Raw genomic sequence first — 25,713 nt, 5'->3', positions numbered from 1 at the left:
TGGCTGGCTTGTTGTGCTGCTGGATGTGTACACTTCATGCATATAGTCTCCTCCCCTTCCCTCCTCCTGTTTTAAAGGGCGTAATTGAAGAGATGCTAGGGGCAAATAAGGTCTCCTGATCGATTTTTGTCTAAGTTTGTAGATGGCTCAGCAAGGGCGGCCTCTACCAAAATACCAGAGCACGCGCGAAAAGGCGCAGAGACACGGCAGTCGCGCCAATCCAGAGAGACGGTCCTCTACCCACCCGCCAGACAGCGTTGGGTTGGGGAGCTACACAGGGGGCGACATTTCAGAATTCTGTGGGGAAGGGGGGTTGCAAAGATATAGGGTTAAACAAAGGAAGAAAGGGTTGCTGTTTCCAAGTTGCAGCAGCAGCAACTTGTTTTAAAAAACATTTGTTGTGGTTCACTTTGATCCTTCGTCATTCATCAGAGATGGAGATATTCCTGAAGGAAAAAAATGTGCGTGTGAGCTGAAATAACTCTTCCAAACTGGCACACCTGGATAGGCATCTTTCCATCTATGTTGCAAGATGGATGTGGATGCAAATCCCATTATACATGCTGCTTTATGGATAGCAATTTCATTCAGTGGCTCACTTGCTGATGGGCATTGTGTAAACAGGTGCTTTGCAAGCTCCATTACTAAATCGAGAGGAACGCTTTATTGATTTTTTGTATCATGTTCTTTCATTTCACGCTTCAAAATGCTTTTAATAATCTTTTGATTCCGCCCCCCCCGCCCCCCGGTGTGAGAAAAGAAGGCCTGAAGTAAACTTTCTCCACCTTTGGACACGTCGTTATTCTGCTTGAAACACTGAAGCCCTCTTTGTGTTTTCCCAAAGGCCCTCAAGTTACAGGCTCCCTCAGTAAAAGACATATGTATTCAGTACTTGGTTTGGGCCCCTTTTGCAGCAATTACTGCCTCAATGCGGCGTGGTATGGATGCTATCAGCCTGTGGCACTGATGAGGTATTATGGAAGACCAGGATGCTTCATTAGCGGCCTTCAGCAATTCTGCATTGTTTGGTCTCATGTCTCTCATCCTTCTCTTGGCAATGCCCCATAGATTCTCTATGGGGTCAGGTCAGGCGAGTTTGCTGGCCAATCAAGCACAGTACACTGTATACTTTTCAGAGGTCCGATATTGTTCTATTCTTCAATCCTTGACTTATTGGTTCCATGTAGTAATCTAATTTTCTGAGATTGTGGATTTGGGGTTTTCATGAGCTGTACGCCATGATCATCACAATTATAACAAATTAAGGCTTGACTTATCTCGCTTTGCATGTAATGCGTCTGTCTCATATATCAGTTTCACCTTTTAATTTGCATTACTGAAATTAATGGACTTTTGCACAATATTCTAATTTTCCGAGTTTCACCTGTATAGGTAAGGTTGTGTCAACATCCTCAACTGCAGACTCCCTGGGATAAGGTTTGGATTAATTTCATTCAGGGCTGCACCACTTCAGCCCTCTTGCAAATGTCGGACTACAACTCTGAGATCATTTCCAAGCCATGAATACGTGGAATTAACCCCATTTTTGCCATCTTCCCCCCCCCCCCCACATATGCCAAGGTTGAAAGTCAATTACCTGACTATGCATATGTGAAACCGCAGATAACAAATCCACGTATAGTGAGGTCCACCTGTATGGACATCTATACTACTTCGAACATACTATTTGACCCATGTGTGAGGGAGTGGTCTGGATGAGCTACCCACTATGTGACTAAGAAACAGCACACTGAGGTGTGGTGCTTGTTGGGAAAACTGCACATTCACATCTCTATCCTATGTGGCAGGCCAGTTGGGCAAAGTATTATCTAGCCATTGGGATTGTAAAATGTCAAAAGTAAATACTTGACGGTCCCACAGCTCTCTCCCCTAGTGTGTGCGCAAACCATTATTTGGCACATTCATTTTCCCAAAATTGTAATAAATATTTGGGCAGATTTCTAGAATATCTTCTAAAAGCTGATCTATCAGGGTTCCCCCCCCCCATGTTTATAATCCCTTTGTGTCTCAAAAGATGGTATCATTTCCATTGCTGTTTGGGCCATAAACACAACCTATAGTCAATATGAAGTCAGTCAGACTTCAGTGGTTAATCACAGCTGAATGTGTGAATTAATCAAGTGCATGTTTATGCCTGTCTTCTATGTCCTCCAGGAAATTCAAGGCAGCATAGAATGTTTATGAATCCTATATCCCATGCAGACCAGACTCCTGTTTAGTTTCAACAAGGTTGTTGGAACACAAATTTAAATCATACCTTGGAGTTGTGGTGTTGATTGACTTATGACCATGTATGTGTGGACCACTCCTAATAAGAACTCATTTTTAAGCATAGTTCTAAAATCTTCTAAATGACATTTTGTTTTGCCTCTAGATAAAGAGAAAAAGGAAAAACTTGAGGAAGATGAAGCAGCAGCTGCTAGTACAATGGCAGTCTCTGCCTCCCTCATGCCTCCTATCTGGGACAAAACTATTCCTTATGATGGGGAATCTTTCCATTTGGAATACATGGATCTGGATGAGTTCCTGTTGGAGAATGGCATTCCTTCCAGTCCTAATCACCTGGACCCAAACCAGAATGCACTTCTGCCTGTGGCTGAGCTGGAAGGAAAAGAATCTGTCAGTGCTGCTTCTGCTTCCGCTTCCCCATCGTCCTCATCTTCCACAGTGGTTTTCCAGCCATCTGAATCTACCACAAGTGCAGGTAGGTGCAATGCTGAAAGCACAAGGGGATGTCTTGCAAAACGGTATGAGATGTGTTCTGTGTGTACAATAGCTGTGATAGCTACAAACCACAGATATGATTGTCATCTCTCTTTAGTTCCTGTCAATTTGATTGTTCACATTCAACAATATTTTTGCCTGTTGCTTCTTAGTTTTCATTTAATGCAGAGATGGATGGTAAAGACAGTTATAGCAAGAGTAAACCCAACATGCCCATGTAACCTTGGTTACTTCTGTACTAGGACCAACACTCCTTAGGCATTGATTTTGCACAATTGACTGGAAACAGAATTAAAACTGTGGTTCCATGTGGCACTTAATATAGCATTATGTTATCCAGCAGTGTCCATTCCCAGGGCTCAGGAAATCCACTTCTCTACTCGTTCATGAAGAGTGAAAAATGATGCCTGACAAGTGAAAAAAATCCTGATAAGTAATGTACCAACATAGCTTGAGGAACCATCTGATAAGTAAAATATTTTGTTTGGTGAACTGAACCACCATTTATTGATCCCTGGTCCATGCCCATATCCAGGTTTTTACTGTGTTTACTCAAAAATGAGTTCTATTCAGCATAGATGTCCTGCAACCGTTCCTTTAATTAGAACCTCTTTCAGAAGCTATTTGCTAGGGATATGCATGAATTGTGGTTCGTGCACTGGTTCAAAAACGAAACAGTTTGTGGTTTGGCGAACCGGTTCATTCCAGTTTGGCCAACCCACAAACCAGTTTGGCAGTTTGAGTGCGGCAGGGGCAGCAAGTGGTACCTTTAAAAAACTGAATGGCACAGATCCTTACCTGTGTTCCTGCCACTACATGCAGCTTCCTGTGGCAGTGGCGCTCCCTCCAGCATCCCATGTGCAGTGCCGGCATGCACATGGCCTCTGCACATTCATGGAAGCTATTTGCATGGTCAGCAGCACCATGGCCTTGACCATGACCATGGCATGCATGGAGGCCATGTTCGTGCTGGTGCTGCACATGGGTTGTTGGAGGTAGTGCCGTTGCAGCAGGAAGCAGCATGGAGTGGCAGGCATGCAGGTAAGCATCTGCGCTATTCAGTTTTAAAGGCACCGCTCACCAGCACACACACCCCCCCCACCAATGCCACACTCAAACCACCAAACCGGTTCGAATTTGAACCAGTGCACAAAATGTGGTTCACGCACATACCTACTCTTTGCAGCTTCTGTCCTGGTAATTGCTTTTTTTCCTAGTGGGGATGAAAAGAGTAGAGATGTGTATGAACCGTGGTTCATGCACTAGTTTGAACATGAACCAGTTCATGGTTTGGCGAACTGGTTTGGCCAACCCACAAACTGGTTCGGCAGTTAAATTGCATTATGTCGATTTTTATAAGGAATTCAGATGAGGGATGGCAATTCCAAACTGAATGACCAGTGTGGAAGTAACTTTTGTATTTTGCTTCTTCTCTTTGAAACTCCTTGGCAACTTAAAGAATCCTCCTCCTAGTGTTGCTTCTAGCCATCTAATTCTCCCCTATATCTTTCCTGCGTTTATGTCATGGCCATAAGAATCTGGCTTCCTATTGAGAACTCTAGTACAGAAGGTTTTGCTTCATGCTGTGTATCCTTTTATTGCTGTACTACATGCATTTGCCATTATGTTTCAGATTCTGAGATAAACTGCTTTTAGAGGCTGTGATGCCTCTCAGGAAAAGAGAGGTTGAAGCAGAGGGCCCAGTACCTTTGGATTTCCCCCTCAAAATTGTTAGGTAGCAAGTGCCTTGATCTATCCTCCCAATTAACAAGGAATTGTAGGCCTTGTTGAATGTTTTGCTTTCCCCATAGTTTTCAGTTGCCAGTTGTGATCTAATCAGGTAGTGCTCCACCTTTTGTTCAGGGCTCTTCATGTCTGGGGAATCTGCTCCCTAATTTTGAGACTATTTTGGCTCCTCTTCCTTTCCTCTCTTCTTGAGGTTAACATTTTTGGAGGGAGAATAGTTGTGTACTGACTCCCCGTGGTTTATAAGATCCTTGTAGCTGATGATCTTGGTGTACATAGCAACTTGCTTCCCAAAAATACGGTGGCAAGTTTCTAGCTGTAATTTTTGTGAGAACCACCTTTCTTATTTTAAAACCTTGTGCCTCTTCTGGAGCATGCTAGTAGTACCAGCTCGTGAACCTTGTCTTGTTTTTGTAAGCTGCTTCCCTGAAAGTAATTTGACCCCATAAAGTGCTACAACCAGAGATGGGAATGCTATAATTCTGAAAGTAGGTTGGCATAATGATGTCTGATATAAAGTAAACATAGGTAAGAATCTTTCCAGTATTATGATTTCTCATAAATGCAGTGAGCCTGTAGGTGCCCTCTCATAGAAGAAAATAGCATTGGAAATGATCCATTGCAGTAATAGTGCTTCAAGAACGTCTGCACAGAAATACAGCCTAACATTGTGGTAGGAGTGCAGGTTTCATCCTCTTAGTGTTCTGGGTTATGATTTCAAACATCATATGCTCCGCCACAAAGCCATTGTGCATTCTTGATGTATATTTTGTATGACAGCTGGCTTAGATGATTTTCTAGGAGGTGTAGGTGAGCAAAAAAATGTGCTTCTATGTATGGGACAGTCTTTTTTTCAAGCCAGAAAGAATGGATTTTTATTTTTCTGTTCAAGAAGGAGATCTTCCATATCACTGCTCTAGATTATTCTGAAAATGTGTACCCTCTAAGTACACTATGTTGGGTGAAGTTACAGAATAGAAGTCATCCTGTAAGGCATCCAGTAACTGGGTATATGGAAGCACCTGGTAGGCCTTTCTGTCTTGGTACAAGGATCAAGATAATTCTTGGAGTTGTGTAGGACAGTTTCCTGGATAAAGGCCAACGTCCTTAAGTTGGTAGTTCTCAGTAGTGTTCCAGAGTGTGCTGTCAGTTGGCTATCTTGTCACATCTACATATTAGATGTTGCAGCCCTACTGCAACATCTAATGTGTAGCAACCCTACTGAACCCCCCAGTGGTTCAGTGTTTTCTCACATAGCACTGGTTGTGCACTAGGTGGCCAGATTTGGCTTTAAAAAAGTCAAATTTTGGCTGACAGCCCATTTGACCCACGAGTATACCCCTTAGGTTCTGTGGACATATTTAATGGCAGCACCTTTTGAACATATGGCCAAGAGTGATTTGTGTACCTTGACCCTTAGGACCCTGTTTGTAGCAGACATTACTTCAGCAAGGAGAGTCTTGAAACTGGGAACCCTTTCCACTTATCTGGAATGGTGTATTTTTCATAGGGATAAGGTGGTGCGGTGCCCTTATCATTTATTTGTGCCCAAAGTCAACTCTATTTTCCAAGGGGCTCAAGAAATGTCCTTGCCCACAGGAATGGAGGTTTCATTCGCTCGGAGTGTGGAGGCTTTCCACTTTTATTTGGACAAGGTGGCTTTCCTGTGTAAATCAGAATCTCAGTGTAGCCTGAGCAATCTTGAAAAAGATGTTTCCTCCACCACTGAATCTAAATGGCTAAGGGAATGGATTTCCTTAGCTTACTAAAACCTGGATAAACAGCCACTCATGGGGGTTAGAGGACATTCCCTGAGTGGGAGAGCCATGTTGTCAATCTTTAAGAGGAGTTTTGTGATTCCTGATATTTGCAGTGCAACTACGTGGACTTCTATGCACTTCTTTGTCAAGCAATAAAGAACTGATTCCTTTTCCTTTGTGGATGTGGTCTTTGGAAGATGGGTTTTACAGAAAGTTCTTACCCATGGTTAGGTTGGTTCCTTTGACCCACCCTGGAATAGTACTGCTCTTTTACATCCCCACAGTGACAAATGCCCTTTGGGAGCTTCTGAAGAAAAGGAAATTTCTTACCTTTCTTATCAGAGAAATTTCCTGTTCTCTGAGTTAAGCGGGTCAAATCACTCCAGAAAGCATGGAACTTATTTAAAACCACAGTACTAGAAGCACAGTTGGAATGTATACCAAGAAGGAGGAAAGGTACCAAGTTCAGGAGGATGCCAGCATGGCTAACAGGTAGAGTCAGGGAAGCTATAAAAGGGAAGAAGACTTCCTTCAGACAATGGAAGTCCTGCCCAAATGAAGAGAACAGGAAGAAACATAAACTCTGGCAAAAGAAATGCAAGGACACAATAAGGGATGCAAAGAGAGAGTTTGAGGAGCATATAACTAGAAGTGTCAAGGGGGAGAACAAAAACTTCTTCAATTATATCAGAAATAGAAAACCTGCCAGGGAGGCAGTTGGACCCTTAGAGGATGAGGGTGTGAAAGGGATTAAGGAGGATAAGGAGACTGCAGAGAAGCTGAATGAGTTCTTTGCATCTGTCTTCACGGCAGAGGATACTGACCATATACCCACTCCATAATTGGGTTTTTCAGGTTTACTGGCTGAGTTTCTGGATGAATTTGAGGTGACAAGGGAAGATGTTCTAAACTTTCTTGAAAAGCTAAGAATTAACAAATTGCCAGGGCCAGATAGCATCCACCCAAGAGTTCTGAAGGAACTCAAATGTGAAATTGCCAATCTCCTAGCAAAAATATATAACTTGTCCCTATAATTGGGCCCTGTACCAGAGGACTGGAAAGTAGCCAATATGTCTCCCAATTTTCTAGAAGGGATCCGGGGCGGGGGGATCCGGGAAATTACAGGCTGGTCAGCTTAACTTCGGTGCCGGGTAAATTGATAGAAAACATACTTGAGGACAAAATTGTTAAGCATATAGAAGAACAGGCCTTGTTGAAGGAGAACCAGCATGGCTTCTGCAAGGGAAAGTCTTGCCTCACTAACCTTTTGGAGTTCTTTGAGAGTGTCATGTGGATAAAGGTGATCTGGTTGACTTAGTATACTTGGACTTCCAAAAAGCTTTTGATAAAGTTCCTCACCAAAGGCTCTTGGGTAAACTTAGCAGTCATGGAATAAGGGGACAGGTTCATATGTGGATCGGTAACTGGTTGAAGGACAGGAAACAGAGTAGGAATGAATGGACAGTTTTCACAATGGAGGTAGGTAGGAAGTGGGGTCCCCCAGGGACCGATACTGGGACCAGTACTCTTTAACTTGTTCATAAGCAATCTAGAAGTTGGGGTGACCAGCGAAGTGGCTAAATTGACAGATGACACTAAACTATTTAGGGTAGTGAAATCCACAATGGATTGTGAGGAGCTCCAAAAAGATCTCTTCAAACTGGGTGAATGGGCAACAAAATGCCAAATGCGGTTCAGTGTAAGCAAGTGTAAAGTGATGCACATTGGGGCGAAAAACACCAACTTCACATACACGCTGATGGGTTGTCGGTGACTGACCAGGAGAGAGATCTTGGGGTTGTGGTGGATGGCTCATTGAAAGTGTCATCTCAGTGCGCAGTAGCTGTGAAAAAGGCTAATTCCATGCTAGGAATCATTAGGAGGTGGATTGAAAATAAAAATGCTAATATCATAATTCCTTTATACATATCTATGGTGCGGTCAGATCTGGAGTACTGTGTATAGCTTTGGTCACCGTATCTTAAGAAGGACATTGTAGAACTGGAAAAGGTGCAGAAGAGGCCAACCAAAATGATCAGGGGCCTGGATCACATTCCTTATGAGGCTAGGCTACAGCATCTGGGGCTCTTTACCTTGGAAAAGAGGCAACTAAGGAGAGACATGATCGAGGTATATAAAACTATGCATGGAGTGGAGAGGGTAGACAGAGATAAATTTTTCTCCCTCTCTGAATGCTAGAACCAGGGGTCACCCCATGAAACTGAAGGTTGGGAAATTTAGGATGGACAAGTGAAAGTACTTTTTCACACAGCACATAATTAAATCTTGTCTGTCCCTTGCCACATCTCTTGCCATGGGATGTGGTGATGGCCACCAGCTTGGATGACTTTAAAAGGGATTTAGACAGATTCATGGAGGGCAGGTCTATCAATGGCTACTGGTCTGATGGCTGTGGGCCATCTCCAGCCTCAGAGGCATGATGCCTCTCAATATCAGTTGTAGGGGAGCAACAGCAGGAGAGAGGGCATGCATATACCTCTTGCCTGTGCGCTCCCCAGAGGCATCTGGTGGGCTATTGTGCGAAACAGGATGCTGGACTAGATGGGCCTTGTGCTTGATCCAGCAGGGCTGTTCTTATGTACTGTTTCAGAGAGAGGTGCCATCCTGACAGTGACAAATGCCCTCTGAGAGTCTTGGAAAACAAGAATTTACAGGTAAGAAATTGTATCTTCTCACTCTGACTAGCTGTTGCAATGCCTCCTTCCTTTGCCAGAATCTTCACCAGATAGTGAGAGACGGACACCTAGTCCCATTGATCCAGACTGTGTTGAAGTTGATGTGAATTTCAACCCTGACCCTGCTGATCTAGTGCTGTCTAGTGTGCCCGGAGGTGAGCTCTTCAACCCTAGAAAGCACAAGTTTGCTGAAGAAGACCTGAAACCACAACCCATGATTAAAAAAGCCAAGAAGGTCTTTGTTCCAGATGATCAAAAGGTAAAGGCTTACTTAATCACAGAGTTGGAATGTTTGTTGGATTAAATTTAAAGTCTTGTCACATATGTTCAGATATGGTTATTTCTTAGGAGATAATCAAAAGATTCATGGAAGTTTCTTTGCTATAGGGTATGTATTTAACTTTATATTGATATTTTTCCTCAATTGGCCCCCTTTTTTTAGGCTCCTCTTTTTGGTACAGAGGAATTAGCATTATAAACATGATTTTGTCACATCTGGTTCTATTTATCCTTGCTTCTCTCCACCAATGACAGCTTAGCATCATGCATATAATAGCTGCAAGCATTTGGTCAAGCAGAGGATGAAAGAACTGAAATAAGAAAAAAACCAAAAACATTATTTCCTACTAAAGGCTGGTAAACTCAGGTGTTCCTGAGTGGATTTTTTTTTTTTTGTCAAGTGCATTAGAATGAAATGAAATCTTGCATTACCCCAGTTTTTGAAGATTCGTTTCATCTTTGTAGAAGTTGGTGCAAGAAGAAGACAGGTAGTGGTTCTATTTAATGGCTTTTTCACACCTCAAATACTAATCTCTTCCCTCCTAGGATGAAAAGTATTGGACAAGGCGGAAGAAGAATAACGTGGCAGCCAAACGATCTCGTGATGCTCGGCGCCTGAAAGAGAACCAGATTACAATCAGAGCTGCCTTTCTGGAGAAGGAGAACACAGCCCTGAGGACTGAGGTGGCGGAGCTGCGGAAGGAAGTGGGCAAATGCAAGAACATTGTCTCTAAATATGAGAGCAGATATGGACCCTTGTAAGCAAGCCCTCTTCCCTTATTTTGTCCCTTGGGCCTCTATGTTTTCTGTAGAGACTCCCAGAAGTAATGGGGTGTGTGTGTGTGTGTGTCCCTAACCAAGATCCACTTCTCCTGACACAATGTGGTCAAGGAATTTTCTGATCTTAGTGTTGCAGTATGTCAATTGTCTTTTATAATTTAACACATTTAGAGCACTTGCTGTTACTAATGGAAAAACACTAATTTGATAACTGGGGGTGAAAAATTGCTAAACTGGCAGGGTGTTTGCTTGTTGTTCTGATGTTTGTCGGGGGGAGTGGGAAGGAAAATATGTTGGAATACTAAAAATTGTGTAATGCGAGGTTTCTTAACCTTGGTCCCCCAGATGTTGATGGACTACAACTCCCATAATCCCCAGCCACAATGGACATGGCTGGGGATGATTGGAGTTGTAGTCCATCAACATCTCGGGGCTCAAGTTTAAGAAATGCTGGTGTAATGTTCAAGAAATAGTTCAGGGAGACACCATGAAATAATTGCTCTCTTTTAAACAAACAAGTTAACAAAACTTTTATGAAATTATTTTAAGTGCAAGCTTTAATGGTGATTTCTCTTATTCTGTTGAGAACAGATAAGCATCCTTTTTCAGTCAGGGGGATTTTTATTCTATAGGGATAGCAATACTGGTTAGTGAGTGTGCATTACATTGAGTGATGCATTAAAACATGAAATTTGATTTTCATATGTGTGTTTACTAGCTTATCTAGCCACTGCAGGGGCCCTGATCTAGACCCTCGCAAGGGAAGGGGCTTTAACCCTCTGAGCCTATTGGTAAAGCTTCTTCCCTGCGGCAAATAGAAGCCATTGTTGAAGGGGCCAATCTGGATTGACAGTGCTGTGAAGGCAAAGTCCCACTTTCCCCCGGATCAGACCCCTGTGATGGCTAGTTTAAGCTAGTAAATACACTCAGGCAATCCTTCTATAACTGCACATTTTAACATAACATCTAATTTGGCTTTTAGTTGATTTAAGTCTATCTGCTTCATGACTAATGTTCCTTAAAAGAATTAACATGTGATCCAGTTCTGATGTAAGTGGGCTGTGGTTGCTGTTCATCCCAGGAAGGGAACTCCCAGTTGTGCCAGTGGAAACCTATTTCCTGAGATTAATAGTAGCCACAGGGCTCCCCAGTCTGGACCCACTATTAATTTAAGATAGTTTAAAACAAAACACAATTTTTTAAAATATATACTTTGACCTTAGTTTAATTTGATATAGTAAATTCCTATGCTCCCTTTTTCAGAAGGGGGCATAGTTTTTATTAAAAGCAACAAGCTATAATGTAGCTGTCTTGCTATTGTTAAGAGTAGTATGAGTGTAAGAAACAGCTTGCTTTGGAGCTATGCAAGTGGTCCTTTGCCACAGGCTTACATCTGGCCTGACTAGTGGAAGAAGGGACCATAACACTTTCTTGTGAACTACTTTAATTTCATTATCTCCCAGATTGCTTTGCATCTAGTTCCTCAGTGATGACTGTCTCCCCGCCCCCCCCCCCACCCCAGTTTGTTTTGGCTCTTATCTTGAAAGGAACACCCAAGGCTTTCCCAGTAGCTGCTGATAGCTGCTAATGTTGGTCCCTTGGCTAAAGCAGCATACATTCCTCTGTAATGCTGGGGACCATTTCCAAAGTCATCAGCTGTTTAGAATAAATAAGAACTCTACTAAGTAGTAAATGGTCATCTGCATAGTTTTATCCTGGAGCCAGTTCAGACATTCCGGCCGGGACAGTCAGCAGGATGTAAGTGGGGAAATTCTTTTTCAAAAGCATCTCCCATGTCAAAATTTCCCTGCTTATGAAAAATATCAAGGAGGGAAGGGAGCCTAGAAGTCTGGATTAGTTCTCAGGCATAATAAAGGTGGTTCTGTAGAAGATAAGGGTTCTGTTCCTGAACAAGAGGAATTTGGGATATTGCTGTTGTTTTAGAGCAGGCAAACTTGGCCCTCCAGCTGTTGTTGAACTACATTTTCCATCATCCTCAGCCACAATTTATTGTAGCTGGGGAAAATTGGAATTCAGCCACATCTGGAGGCCCTAGTTTGCCCATCACTGTTCGAGAGTAAGGTTATCTAGATCTGCTGTAGTCAGTAGTTGCCCTAGACTGTGTACGCATGTCTTTATGTGCATACCTTCTTTTGAAGCCTTTCTGAGTAGGTCAGTATTGTAAAAATCACTAGACTGAGTATTGCTCAAGCTTGAACACAGCTTATTATTGGAAACAGAAACAGTCTAAGCCTGTATAATAATTAAAATTAATTAATTAGAGCTGTTATTCCCTATCATTAATGCTTTTGCTTCAGTGGAGTTGGCTTTACCTCCCATTGCTAATTTAATTCCCCCTAAACAGCCTACAAGTTTTGTCTTTATGACAGGGAATTTTTGACATTCCTGGGAGTGCAATGTAATAAGATGCTGTTTTCTAAATAAAATAGTCACATTCTTGCTTTGCTTTGTTTAAAGTGACTTATCGGATTCCGAGTGATGCAACTTTAAAGACTTTTAAAATCACAAAGAAACTAAAAACTACACATGAAACCACCTGTCGTCAGAGTGAACAATGAAAAGATGTTGAGGCATTCTACACAAACCACTGGTGATGACCCTGCTTTCCTGCAAGTACCTCATCTGAACTACCCAAGGGCTGAGCATGATGAAAAGGCTAAGGTCTCTAATGCTACACTTCTTTGGTACTGCTATTTTTTCCCTCGTAACCACAACTTGCAGTACAACTATTAACACTTTTCAACTACACTTGGTGCTCGTGTCCTTGAGTTCAGTTTGATAACTTGAATAAGTAGTGGTTTTGGGAGGTGATCCTTTGATGGGAGAAAGTAGGAAGTCTTAACTGAAAATGGCTTAAGCTATAATCCTTCTATAATTATGTGGGTTTTAAAAAATCTGTTCTGTGCTTTAGAACAGAGATTAATTTTGCAACTAAATTCTCTTAAGCTGTTGTACATTTGGAGAAGAAACAGCATATGTAGAAAATGGGCTAACAAGAAACTCATTTTAGTACACGATATAAGTGATATATTGACTTAAATTGAAGTAATAGGAAATAAGGACCCCCAAGATGTGCTATACCTTGACAAATGCTAGCAAGAAGGATGCACCTTATTTTCTCAGCTGACAAAAGCCAACTTGTATACTAGATTTCTGAAGTTAGCACTTTCTCTTAAGCTTTCTGTCATTTGACAGTACTGTTTTAAAATGATTATGTTAGTAAGAGTCATTTTCACAATCTACTCTTCATTCTATTTGTAAGGCATTTTTATTTCCTTGTATTGATAAAGATATTTTAGCTATAGCTGTGTAATGAGGAGCAGGGAATGGAGATTGTAAATAAAATGAATTTGGGTTGTAAAAGAAGGGAGACTCAGTTACAGAGTTTCACCCTTCTTTTGTTATAACCTACATGTGGGAGGAGAGAGACGTGAGCGCTCAAAGTTTCATTTTCTTTAGATTATTGAAACATATGTTATCAAACTCTTCGTTGGGTGGTCTTCTTTCAGCATGGGGGAGGGCCCTTCTTGTTGCCTCAACAGCATACCCAATGCTGACTGTCAGTTATTCTTCCTGGCACTCTCTAGTACTAGAGGACAGAGTTGGTAGTTGTGTTTCCCCTTACTACTTCCCTCTAAAGCATATTTTGGATTTCACTGAGTGCCTAACTTAGACTTGGACTCATGGACATTGGACTCATGGACCTGAAACATCAGATGGAGCACAGTGGAATATATTTTAAGTACATGCCTACGAGGTAGCAGAAACTATACAGATAGGCCATGTAGGTAGCAATGTGAGATATGGAAACAGGATTTCCTTTGTAGAGTTTTTATCAATTCTCTAGAAGTGACACACTGAGCATGATTTATGTGAAATTTATAATGGCATCAAAAACATAATATATGTCTAGTAAAATACTATAGGCCCATGGTTTTATTCACTGTAATATAACTGGCAGAAAAGGGAGAGGAATATGTGGATATATTTACAAATAAGTATCTTGTTCTGATCAAGGACTTTTGAAAGCCTTTAAAGAGTAAGTGCCTCATTGTGCCATGATGCGTTTGAGGAATAGGAGAGCAGTTGGGGAAGCAGACTGCTGAGTGGGCATGCGTTTTGCCAAATGTTTACCCAAATTGTTCCCAGAACAAAAGATGTACCAGTGTGTCACAGAACCATTATGGCTGGATCAGAAGGCTTCCATCAGTGGATAAAGACCATGCAGCAGAGAGGTTCCCAACCTGTGGTACTCCAGATATTGCTGAACTACAATTCCCATTCATCCCTAGCCACAATAAATTGTATCTGAGGATTGTGGGAGTTGTAGTTCAGTAGCATCTGGAATACCACAGGTTGGGAACCCCTGATGTAGTGAACAGGGCTGTTGGTTTCAGATTCAAGAACTGGAGCTGACAGGCAGATCTTGACAAAACAATGGTGGTAGATTCGGTTTTGGAAAATTCTGGCCTAGCTTTCTGTTTCAATGGAAAATCCCAGCAGAGTTAAGAAACCACAAATTTTTGTTCAAGAGCAGGTGTTAATTGTCCGTTATATATAAACAAACTCCATGTTGTTTAAAATTCATTGATTGTGTACTGTTAGAATCTTTAAAATAATATGTGAAAGAATTAGGATGAACATTAAATATATGGGTGGGGGAATCCATATACCAGCATCTTAGGGCTAGTCTAAATGATGTGCTGTATTCTCTGTAGTTTACATTCAGATCCAGATTTCCAATATTTTGTTTTTATTACATTAAAAAAAAATTTACAACTGGCTGAACCCACACAGAGCTTCTGCATGCTGGTACTTGATCCCCTCAGCCCCTGCCACAGCCCTCTCATCCCAGAGACTTCCCCACCCTCATCTGAGCCCCGCTCCTGCTTCTCCTCCGTTGCTTCCAACATGCCATTCCCACAACTTTGGCGTCCATATGTCATTCAGCCCCTCGCTCCTACTCCAGGAGCCTCCCAACTTTCCCGTCTTCCTTTTATTAGGTCTCTAAACTCCCCATTCGCTCTTTCCCCTTTGTTTTTTCTTTCATTTACTTTCTTTTTTCTCGCCCCCTTTCATCCTCTCCCTTCTTTCTTACTCTCTGCCCCTCCCTACTTTTCTCTCTCTCCTCCCGTCTCTTCCCATCTTTCTTCTCCCCCCCCCCCACTTTATTTCTTCCTCTCCCTTTCTGTCTTTCTTTCTCCCTCCTTTCTCTCTGCTCCCCTCTCTCTTCCCTTCCCTTGTGGGTTGTTTTGCAAGCCTCTGTGCACAGGGGCTGGCTACTCTCCTTAGTCTCCTAGGGAGGGTGTTGCTTGGAAACCCTGCGATTGCAAAGTCCCCCTCTGAGTGCACAGGAACTTGTCTGTGTAAGTGCTGAGATAGAGAGAGATGCAGAAAGCGGTTGGCTCAGTGGCATTCTTGGGCTCCGCTGCTCTCCTCAAGACCCAATAATCTTCCCCACTCGCCTTGAGTGTGAGGGAAGGGTCGTGTGTTTTTATTTTGGGGCCTCACAGCTGCCACCATCGGCACAGACCCGCATCTCCACTTATTGCCTGCGCTGCTTTCACTCCCTTGAGTGTGGCTTTTGGGGGGGGGGGGTGTTTCCACTCCTTGTTGCCATTGGCCAGTCTCTTCCTGATTTCTTGCCCAGCTCCACATTTTTTCCTATGGAGATGCCTGCTGACTGCTCTCCTCAACCCCCAGTAATCCCCCCTCCCTTGAATGTGTGGGGAGGGCCATGTGCTTTTGTTTTGGGGCCTTACTGCCTCCTGATCTGTCATTTGGTCGGTAGGCGGGCCCACAAAAGGAGCTTTCTCCTTCATCCCCGCCTCGGTCTCCCCTCTTTGCCGCCCGCCTCTCTCTGTCTTTTTCCAGTGCCCCCCTGTCTGCCTGGCCCTGGAATCTCGAGAAAGGCTGAGCAGAGAGATGAAGGCAGGAGCCACAGTGGGGGCTGGAAGATGGCAGTTGGGAGTGGGGGGAGGCGCCAGCAACAGCAGGAGGGGAAAATGCAGCGGGTCTTGCTGAGCAAGCAAGGCAGAGAAGTAAAGCGCCACTGTGTCCTCCTGAACCACTTCTCCCGTCTCTGGTTCCCAACCTGTGGGTGGTTGTTCCTCGACTCCCGTTTTTCCCACCCACCCTGGCCTGAAATGTACCTTGGCGCTGTGCTCTCCCCATGACAGCGCTGCTGTAGGAGCACCCTCAAGAGTTATTGTTGCCACCACTACGTTAATCCGCCCCTGACTGGAAGACAGGCAGGTGGGTGGTCACTTCCCACTTCCTCGGGGAGTCCGCCCTCCCTCCTCCCTCCTCTTCCTCCAGAGACACACTTGGGGCTTGGCCTCTCTGCTCACTCTCTCCTCCCCACCTGTTGCAGTTTTGCAGCCTCAACTTCCTTGCCCCCCACCCGTGCTCCCTCTTTTCCTCCCTTCCCTTTCTCCTTTATTTTTGTGGAGTTAGGGTTAAAGAGTCACAGTACCTACCCCTTCCCCTCAGAGACAGAAGGCAGTTCACACAGTGGCATTCTTGCACTCCATTGCTCTCGGTGGGATTGGTCGTGGCTGCTGTGAGGGCGGGGCTTGCCATGGGCCTAAGGCTTTTAGAGAGGGGGGGGGAAGGGGTTATTCACATTAGGTCATAATCGCTGAATTTTCCAGCCATACTCTTCTGCAAAGATGGTACAGTTGGCCACTGGCGTAATAAAACAGTGGCTAACATCCAGACTAATGTTATGCATGCTGAGTAACTTTTGTGTGCAGCGGGGGAGGGGTGATCTTCACCAACCCCTTTCCCTCTGTAGACCACTATGCCCCCCTCCCACTCCTGAAAATATGTCCTTGATGGTCCCACAACCCTCGGGGACATTTTCAGGAGACAGAGTGCTGGGAGGATTGGTAAAAACTGCCCTTCCCTCACTGCACACACAAAATATTGTTCGACATGCACAACATTAGTCCAGATGTCTGCCAATATTTCTTTGATTCTGACATTAAACTGTGTTTGCAGAAATACTGTAACCATTTTAGTTTTATTGTGTACCTTCATACCATTGGAAAAACTTGCAGTAGTGTTGGTGGTTTCTGATCTGCATGTAAAAAACCTCTAGCAGTACACCATACTATATTTTATAGTGCAGTCTTAAAATGATCTATATAGCTGTATTTCAGTCACACAGATTAGCCATTTGCTGCAGTTGAAGTTGAAAATTATTAAAGCTTATTTTGTACTAGGCTACAAATTAGTGCAAAAGTTACATGTATGAGTTATACCTTTAAAAAGGTTGCATCGCTTTCCAAATTGAAATAGTTTTCATTCTTAATTCTTCCTTCACGTCTCATTTGTTCTCTGCTGAGACGTCATGTTGCTTTAGAGCTTTCTGTTCCCTCAATGCATTGTCCCTTTTCTGTATGAGATAAGTATAACTCATGGCTGTAATTAGACCTTTTACAACCTGTTCATCTTGGTAACTGGTTTCTGGAAGTGGCAGTATAGAAGAATATTCTTAATTTGCACTAATGGGTAGAGTTGTTTGTTCAAAAATGGTAGGGCAGGATGCATGCAGTAAATTGCACAAACTTTTCTGTCTACTATTTATTCCATTAATAACGGAATGACTGTTTATAGAAAATTGGAATGCAGTCTATGTAATTACATAACTTACTAGGAGCAGTTTGTGGGCAACGGTGAGCTGCGTTTGGATATGCATTGAGCAACCAAGATACAGGGATGACATTTAAATCTAAGTATTGAGGAGGAAAAATTCTATACCAGCAAATAACTTTTTGCATAATAGAAAATTTGTTAAGATAGTCTTAATCTTTGTAGGTAATCTTCTGGTAGAGAATAAAATACCCAGTTGAACTAGATTCCACTCATAATACATAATTGTTGGGTGTGTGTTTAAAAAAAACACACATTTAGGATCTAATCCCTCTGGTCATATGTAAGAAAGCTCTCCTTTAACATGAAGAGACTTTGCATAAGCACAGTCTCTGTTTAGTTGGCTTTGAATTCTTGAATGTTAGTGTGAGGTTTATGCTTCCCCAGTAATGAGTTAAGGACAACTTGTGGTTCTTTTGTGGTCTCTGTGCCAGTTTCATGTGAATTTTGATGGAGTTTTTCCTTTCCCTTTACTTGGTATCATTCATTCTTGAGGTAATGGAGACATTTACTTAGTGGTGTGCATACTGAAACCTTTATAAGCTTTGATGTTAAACCTACAATATTAATATTGGTTGCTCTTTTGTGTAACTATTAAACTTCCAATGTCTTTGAAGTTTGGTTATTTAAAAACCCTTTTCTTTGGCATTTCTCCATGTTACTCCTATGTTGTGCTGTCTGGAATAACTCAGGCGTTCTAGATGTAGAAGTTGCACGTGGTATTTGGCTAGTAAACAGTTGTTTCTGTCAAGTTGTAGTGGAAGAGAAATGGTAGTCAAAGTGTGCAGGATAACAGTTAAACTGTTAGAGCAAATATGGTCTTGATAAGAAGAATTGGTAGGAGGAATTGCTAGTTAGCTGTGTTTCTGTGTAACTCCCAAACAGCTTTGGACCATTAGCTCCTAGTTATTTAAATCACTATGCTCCCCACTGCAAAGAGCTTGAAGGTCTTTAAAAATGGGAGTGCTTTAATTCATCCAGAAGAGGTAGCTCATAGCTGAACAAAATTGAGTTGTTCCTTCCTCTTTTACGGTAACAATAATTTCATGATAAATGGGACCTTTACTCAGGAACAAGATAGATTACCTTGCTTGCTCTGGAGGCACTTCTGTGTTGAAGAAATGTGTAGATCAAGTTTGTCATACACCTAAAAATGTTGAGTATGAGTGTGACAAATGTGTTTGTAAACACATGGATCATGTAGATACATATTTTAAAAAAATACTTACATCTAGCTTTTACATGCAATCATCTCCACTCATCCAGGTAGTCTCCCATCTAAGGTTTTGATCAAATCTGTACCCACTTAGTTTCAGCAGTGCTGCAGCATCAATCAGCTACTCATAGACCATTCACAATGTCCAATACAGATACACTTAACAGGGGGCAATGATTGGTGTAATTCTCTGTGGCAAATCCAGTTTTAGCACTGCATAATGTGTAAAATGCTCTTCAATTCTGCTCTTGCAGTTGTAATGCTAATGAATTGTAATGTTTAACTTATTGCTGTCCTTTCACTGAAAATCAGATACAGGGAGAAGAGAAATGTCATATCCATGGATTAGTGAGGCTAGGTTGGAAACCATTTTACAACATTCAGTTCAAATGTACCTATTCCTTTCCAGAGTTGAGCTCTTAAAAAAAAAAAAAAAAGGTTTGCATTAGGAGATAGCTGTGCATGGTATTGATTTGGTAACAATGCAGATGCCAGCCAGACACTACCATCCTATCGCTGGATATTTTTAAAAAACACTTTTTTCCTTTTTAAAACAAGGTGACAAGTACATTTATAAATGTACATGCTATGTTTTAACAAACCTATTAAAAGACAGCCTGTTCACCAGAAGCAGGAATGGAAAGGGGACAGAGTGACAGTTGAGTCAGCATTCGATACACATCTGCAGTTTAAATTGCAAAGCAGGGAGGAATCCAGACTCACTCCATGACTGAGAGATGAGCTCTGTATAGTGTGCCGTAGAGTCGGTGTCAACTCCTGACAACCACAGAGCCATGTGGTTGTCTTTGGTAGAATACAGGAGGGGTTTACCATTACCATCTCCCATGCAGTATGAGATGATGCCTTTCAGCATCTTCTTATATCACTGCTGCCCAATATAGGTGTTTTCCATAGTCTGGGAAACATACCAGCGGGGATTCGAACTGGCAACCTCTGGCTTGCTAATCAAGTCATTTTCCCGCTGTGCCATTAGGTGGCTCTGTACTCTCGCTCTTTTTACATATTATGTTTGTCTTCATCCTCCTGTTTCTGATGTATTATAGAACATAGCGCATTTCTGGAAGATTCTGTCAAAAATCTTGAATGAGTGTGACTATGGTCCTGATAATACAGGTACATTGGGCACTGTTTTTTTCTTAGCTTTGCAATACATTTCTCTTGTTCAAATTATAGAAGTGTATGATGTCACTGGTGAATGGAACACTGCAAGAAAAGAGGCAAAACAATATGAGAGGAATGGGAAAATGAAGTCAAGAGCAAGACACTTCTTTAACCAACATGCTGATTCTAAAATCTTTGTCACTGCTAGATCCATTGCTTGGTTGGGTTCATTTATGATTGCTTTTGATTTATAAAAACTTAATTTTGACTTTTTTAAAAAAAGAATCTTTTTTAAAAAGTGTTTTCAAGTTATATCTGATATATAGGAATGAAACGTTGAGAATTCTCAGGCAATTCTCTTTGTAATTGACTAAGCTGTACTCAACCAATATTCACATAAAAGAAATGAAGATAGCAATAAGGCTCTAATGATAGTGCATTTTGCCCATTGTCTAATTATTGACTTGTCAGTATAATTTATAAATATCGAAATAGCAAGGGATACCTTCTTACCAGAGGAGTATTGAATTAAATCTTTCAGGTCTTCAGTATGGGAGTTTGTTTCTGTTCGTTAAATGGAAGGGTAACCATCTCACAAGAAAATAGTCTTTATATGTCGAGTTCATGAAACCTTTAATATGTAATGATACCTTATCCGTAACCATGAGCTCCCATATTTTGTCAAACCACTTCTTTTCCATGTTTTAGATAGTATGAATTTTGCTTCCATTAAAAGTAAACCAGTTAATTCTTCATGAATTGATTCTGATGTGAGAGCTGTAATCTGGGTCATATTTTAAATTACTTTGTGGTATATAATAGTAGTATTTGACAAATATAACTAACTCTTAAAATAAATGAAACTAATGTTTCCCCCATACATCTTGTCAACTAATGCACATGTTTCTTGCTTCTGGGTCCTAGTAATGCCACCTTGTGAACATTATCTGAATTTCTCAACAAGGCAGCCTCCCAGCTGAGGGTAAAAGTTTTCATTTCATTTTGTTTGCTGAACTGGGATAACAATTAACATGTTCTGAAGCATCAGTTGGTAGAATGTTTAGTAGAGTCTAGGAATCTTGTTTTCATGTTTGTGTCTAAGATATGGTGATTAACATGATTATTGGAATACTGTATTTTGTATAACAAAGATGTAAATACACTTTACTATTAATCTCAGTTCACATGGAGTAATAAGTGCTTCCACTGTAACCTCTGCAAACTTTGTTGAAGATCTTTAATGTAGCATGGCTTGAGAATTTTTTCTTAGAAAACTGCAGAAATCAAAGTTACATTGATGTAGAATTCTGGCTTGTGATGCTTTCTATTTACAAAATGTTTAATAAACCACAGAGGCAGAGAAAATGAGAACTGGCATGGAAAGTATTTCCTTGATCACTGAGTTTGTTCATAATAGTACTCAATCCTATTTGGAGGCAAGCCAGCCTGCCAGTTTCCCCATGTATGGCTTCTTGATGGCAAAAAGCACACAGCGATTTCAGGAACACAACATTTGCTGTATTTTGTCTTTAAATACAGTGATCTTTGAACTCTTTAATCAGTCTGCAGTGAATCATCATTCATGATACCATAAATTAGGTTTATGGTGTCTTATCCTTTAAAGATGCTGAGCTCGTCATCTGTCACATTTTGTGCATGTATATTCCCCTGTCTAATCAAACATCTCAGTAAATGAACATTTACTAACTTGATAGAGGAGTGTTTCACTGAATGCTTCATTGGCCATTCAGATGTTCTACAGAACTGGACAGAAATCTGGGCTAGGTGAATTGGGGAAATTTACATTTTGTCCTTCAGTCAGTGTTTTGTATTGGGACCCGTTGTACTTGGTGAGGCTGTCCACTCAAGTAGCCAAACCCAGGCTTGGGCAGCCCTCCTTGGGTTTCGTTGCTCGTGTGCAGGGTTGGGATTACAGGCAATCCCGGCGCTGCCTCCCCTGCAAATCCGGGAATTTGCCCCAGGCTTTAACTTTGTGTTAAAGGATGTGAGTGCGCCCTTTACCCCCAGTTTGGAGTCATGAATATGCTTGAGCACCTGACTCGCAAGGGAACCCCCCAGTGCACTGTGCTTGTCACACAGTGCATTGTGGGATTTGTGAAGACCAGGAAAATGAGCCCCAGCCTCCAGAGAGCTGTGCTGCACAGAGCAACATTGATTGTGTGGACATGCAATGGCACGCCGAAGAGGATATCGCTGATTGCCTGGGGGAAGGTAGGTCCATCCCTGCCCTTCCTATCCCTATCATGGTTGTAAATGACCTTGATGTGTGTTCTGTGGTGGTGTTTTATTTAGAAAAAGTAACTTCTGATACCCGCTTTCAGTGGCATGTTATTGAAATAGCAATATAAAACATCTGTTTGTAAAGTAGATAGACTGACGTCCAGATTAAATGCTCACGAACCTGTTGAAAGTCGTGTAACAAGTTAGCCACAGATAACTTATCCCATTACTTTTAGTGGGGCTACTCATGAGTAACTTGATCTGGATGTCCGCTAGAGTACTTCTTCGAATATCTGTTCCTAAACAAATGAGATACCTGCTATGTAGCCGTGTTAAAGACATTCAGTGAATCTCTTCTCCTGCTAGACTTTTCAGAAGTTTGAGTCTTGAACTGCTCAAGAGTTTCATGAGTTGCTCTCTAGTGGCCAATTCAGTATGAGGGAGTGTGGTCTGCTCTTTATTTGAAACAACCAATGATAGTTTTCAGTTCCGTTCATTATATAGGGAAAATTAGTCTGCCCTGTGCACAACAAAACATGTGTTTATATTTAAAGTTTGTATTGCTGTATGCTTTTAATATTTTCTGTATTTTACCCCTTTGGTGTGTCGAATGTGTGGTGGGCAAAGTTGTTTCTGTATATAGGTTTTGTAGAGCAGTCTGTAAAATGCTTTTGACTCTTGTATTAAAGGCACTATAATAAGGTAATATTGTAATTTGTAATTATGTTTGTAAAAACTTCTGGGTAAAACTGCCTCTTACCATTCGTGTTTTGCATCTACAAATATTCTGTCCCTGCTCATTTTTTGTATACCCTAGTGCTTGATGGATGACTGTTGAAAGTGCTTAAATGATAGTTGTGCTAAGGAAAGGTCATTTCCATATTCAAGGCCTACCTGGCATTCCTTTATATTTCCATTTCTTATACTTTTTTAAAATGATAAAACTATGTGGATATGAACTCTGGTTGTGGAAACCAGACTGGATTTTCTAGGTATATTAAAGCCTCTCTGCTAAGTCTCTCTCTCTCTCTCTCTCTCTTTTAATGCTCTTGTTTTAAACATGTAAAATTTTGAGTATTGAATTCTGTTAGTATTTGCCTTTAAAGAAAAATAAAGTGTATATTCTACTAAGCCAAGATCTAGTCACTACCTAGACACTGTGTGCATAACCTGTCATCTTAGGATTATGATCTGATGTAGAGCTTTCAGCTAGCTGGCTGTCTGGCCGCATGAGCTGATAATGCTTAGCATTTTAAGAGGTTGGACTCCAATTCTGCACTACCTTTTTATGAGCCAATTCTGGCCCATGAATATGCACAAGGTTTGACTTATACATGTTCATTTCCCTTCATGTTTATAATATGAGGGCCTGCTGAAACATACTTCCAGAAATGTTACATGATTTATTTTGTTAGACTGATTATCATAACTTAAATAACTTGGGAGGAGAGCTGGTCTTGTGGTAGAAAGCCTGAATTGTCCCCTTTGCTAAGTAGGGTCTGCCCTGGTTTGCATTTGAATGTGAGACTACATGTGTGAGCACTGTAAGATTCCCCTCTCAAAGGATGGGGCCACTCTGGGAAGAGCATCTTCATGCTTGCGTGCAGAAGGTTCCAACTTTCCTCCCTGCCATCTCCAAGATAGGGCTGAGCGAGAGACTCCTGCCTGCAACCTTGGAGAAGCTGCTGCCAGCCTATGTAGGAAATACTGAGCTCGATGGACTAATGGTCTGACTCTGTATAAGGCAGATTCCTATGCTCCTAATAAACATGATGGCTTCCCCTGAGGAGTAAAACAGTGTTCACATATATTCTTAAAAGAGGAGTATGTGAACAGCAGAGAACTAAGGCATCTCTTCATAAGTGCCTCATTCACTCCTCATGTGTATGGGAACATGAGCTCACATGTTGTGCAGCATTCAGAGGATAGACCCACTTCATCTGCAGTGCTGCAGGCTTGCAGTAAGGCCCCGGGCTGGGGACTCCCAGCAGTTTTGGGTACTGGCACAGTGATGTTTTTCCACTCTAACCAGTGCTTCTAGAGCACAGGTGGGCTACCTGAAGTACTTGCATTCCTGTGCAAATATCCAAAAATGCTGGAGCTTTATTATGAGCCCGCAGTAGTGCAGGTACATCCACTGCACTGCACTGGCAAGCTGTGTGGGCAGATCCGCTTTGCCCTCCTAACACTTTGCAACGTGTCAGTCACTGTCGCTACCTGAAGAGCCCCTGGTGGCGCAGTGGTAAAACTGCTGCCCTGTAACCAGAAGGTTACAAGTTCAATCCTGACCAGGGGCTCAAGGTTGACTCAGCCTTCCATCCTTCTGAGGTCGGTAAAATGAGTACCCAGAATGTTGGGGGCAATATGCTAAAATCATTGTAAACCGCTTAGAGAGCTCCGGCTATAGAGCGGTATATAAATGTAAGTGCTATTGCTATTGCTACCTATATTACAAGTGGTCTCCAATAGCCTTTTGTTAAAAATAATAATAATAATAATGAAACTTAATTGCAAGACTAATCTGTTTGTTCTATTAGAGCCATTTAAAGAGAGACTCTAGAGATAACTTTGTAGGAATTAAATTGCACAGTTGGCGATGGTACATTCTGCGAAGAATATATTGACCGTTTCAAAAACACCATTAATCAGTGGTAGGGATAATCCTCTTAAGCACCAGAAAGTGTTGCTTAAAAGAGTGCTGAAATCTTTCCGTAGAGGATAAGGGCTGAGATTAGATGCCAGTCAAGTAAGTTAATGAAATCCATGTGTAGATGATAAAAGATTAAATGGCCAATTGGAATCAGAGACCAAGTCTCTTCTCAGTGCTTCCTTAGCAAATATGTCAGTTTCTAATTGGTAAGACAGTGTGAACACATGAAGAGAGGTCAAGCAAGTTTTCCACTAGAAAGCCTGAACTAGAACTTGACCTACATGATTTCTATACCTGTCTCTTGCAAAGGATAAACTCAGGTAGGGTGTGTGTGGGAGAGGGACAGAAAAAACAAACTATATATGACTGGAATAGTAGAATTTTAGAGGCCAAAAGGTTTTTGGAGGTCTGCTACAGCATCCCTTGTAGATGGTTGACAGATCCCAGACCAAAATTAGGTTGACACTTCCGTTAAAGTGCTAAAACAATTCCGTACTAAAACAAAGTATAGTTGTTGGTTTTGGATGGTGTGTGTGTGTGTGTGTGTGTGTGTGTGTGTGTGTGTGTGTGAGAGAGAGAGAGAGAGAGAGAGAGAGAGAGAGAGAGAGAGAGAGAGAGAGAGAAGCATTGTGAGAGGAAGAAAAGGAGATGCATGTTCTTCGCCAAACAAAAAAAACCTGTGTTAGATGTCTCATCTACAGTAGCAGACCATGCCAAATGATTCACAGGGACCTTGAAAAAATGGGATAATCTTGAAAGCAGATTATTATTGAGTCCCCCCCCACCCCAGAAGGTGGCTTG

General features: G+C 41.8%; 1 protein-coding gene across 4 annotated transcripts in view; it reads left to right on the top strand.

Moving 5' to 3' along the window:
• The window catches only part of TEF (TEF transcription factor, PAR bZIP family member), a 34,416-nt gene extending 11,023 nt beyond the window's left edge, over positions 1 to 23,393 (top strand). For 2 of the 4 annotated variants that reach the window (XM_053253645.1, XM_053253643.1), the window contains exons 2-5: positions 2,396 to 2,725; positions 8,986 to 9,206; positions 9,773 to 9,984; positions 12,485 to 23,393. In XM_053253645.1, the coding sequence (XP_053109620.1) occupies positions 2,396 to 2,725; positions 8,986 to 9,206; positions 9,773 to 9,984; positions 12,485 to 12,506 (785 nt within the window). In that variant the 3' untranslated portion in view covers positions 12,507 to 23,393. Of the gene's footprint in view, positions 1 to 2,395; positions 2,726 to 8,985; positions 9,207 to 9,772; positions 9,989 to 12,484 lie in introns of those variants that run through there. The other 2 variants (XM_053253646.1, XM_053253644.1) reach the window with 1 other exon arrangement.
• The last annotated feature ends 2,320 nt before the right edge of the window (positions 23,394 to 25,713 follow it).

Source organism: Hemicordylus capensis, chromosome 5, assembly GCF_027244095.1.
Source record: "Hemicordylus capensis ecotype Gifberg chromosome 5, rHemCap1.1.pri, whole genome shotgun sequence".
NCBI classification, from domain to species: Eukaryota; Metazoa; Chordata; class Lepidosauria; order Squamata; family Cordylidae; genus Hemicordylus; species Hemicordylus capensis.
Note: the sequence above shows the minus strand (reverse complement) of the source record. Positions and strands in the feature narration are given on the sequence as shown.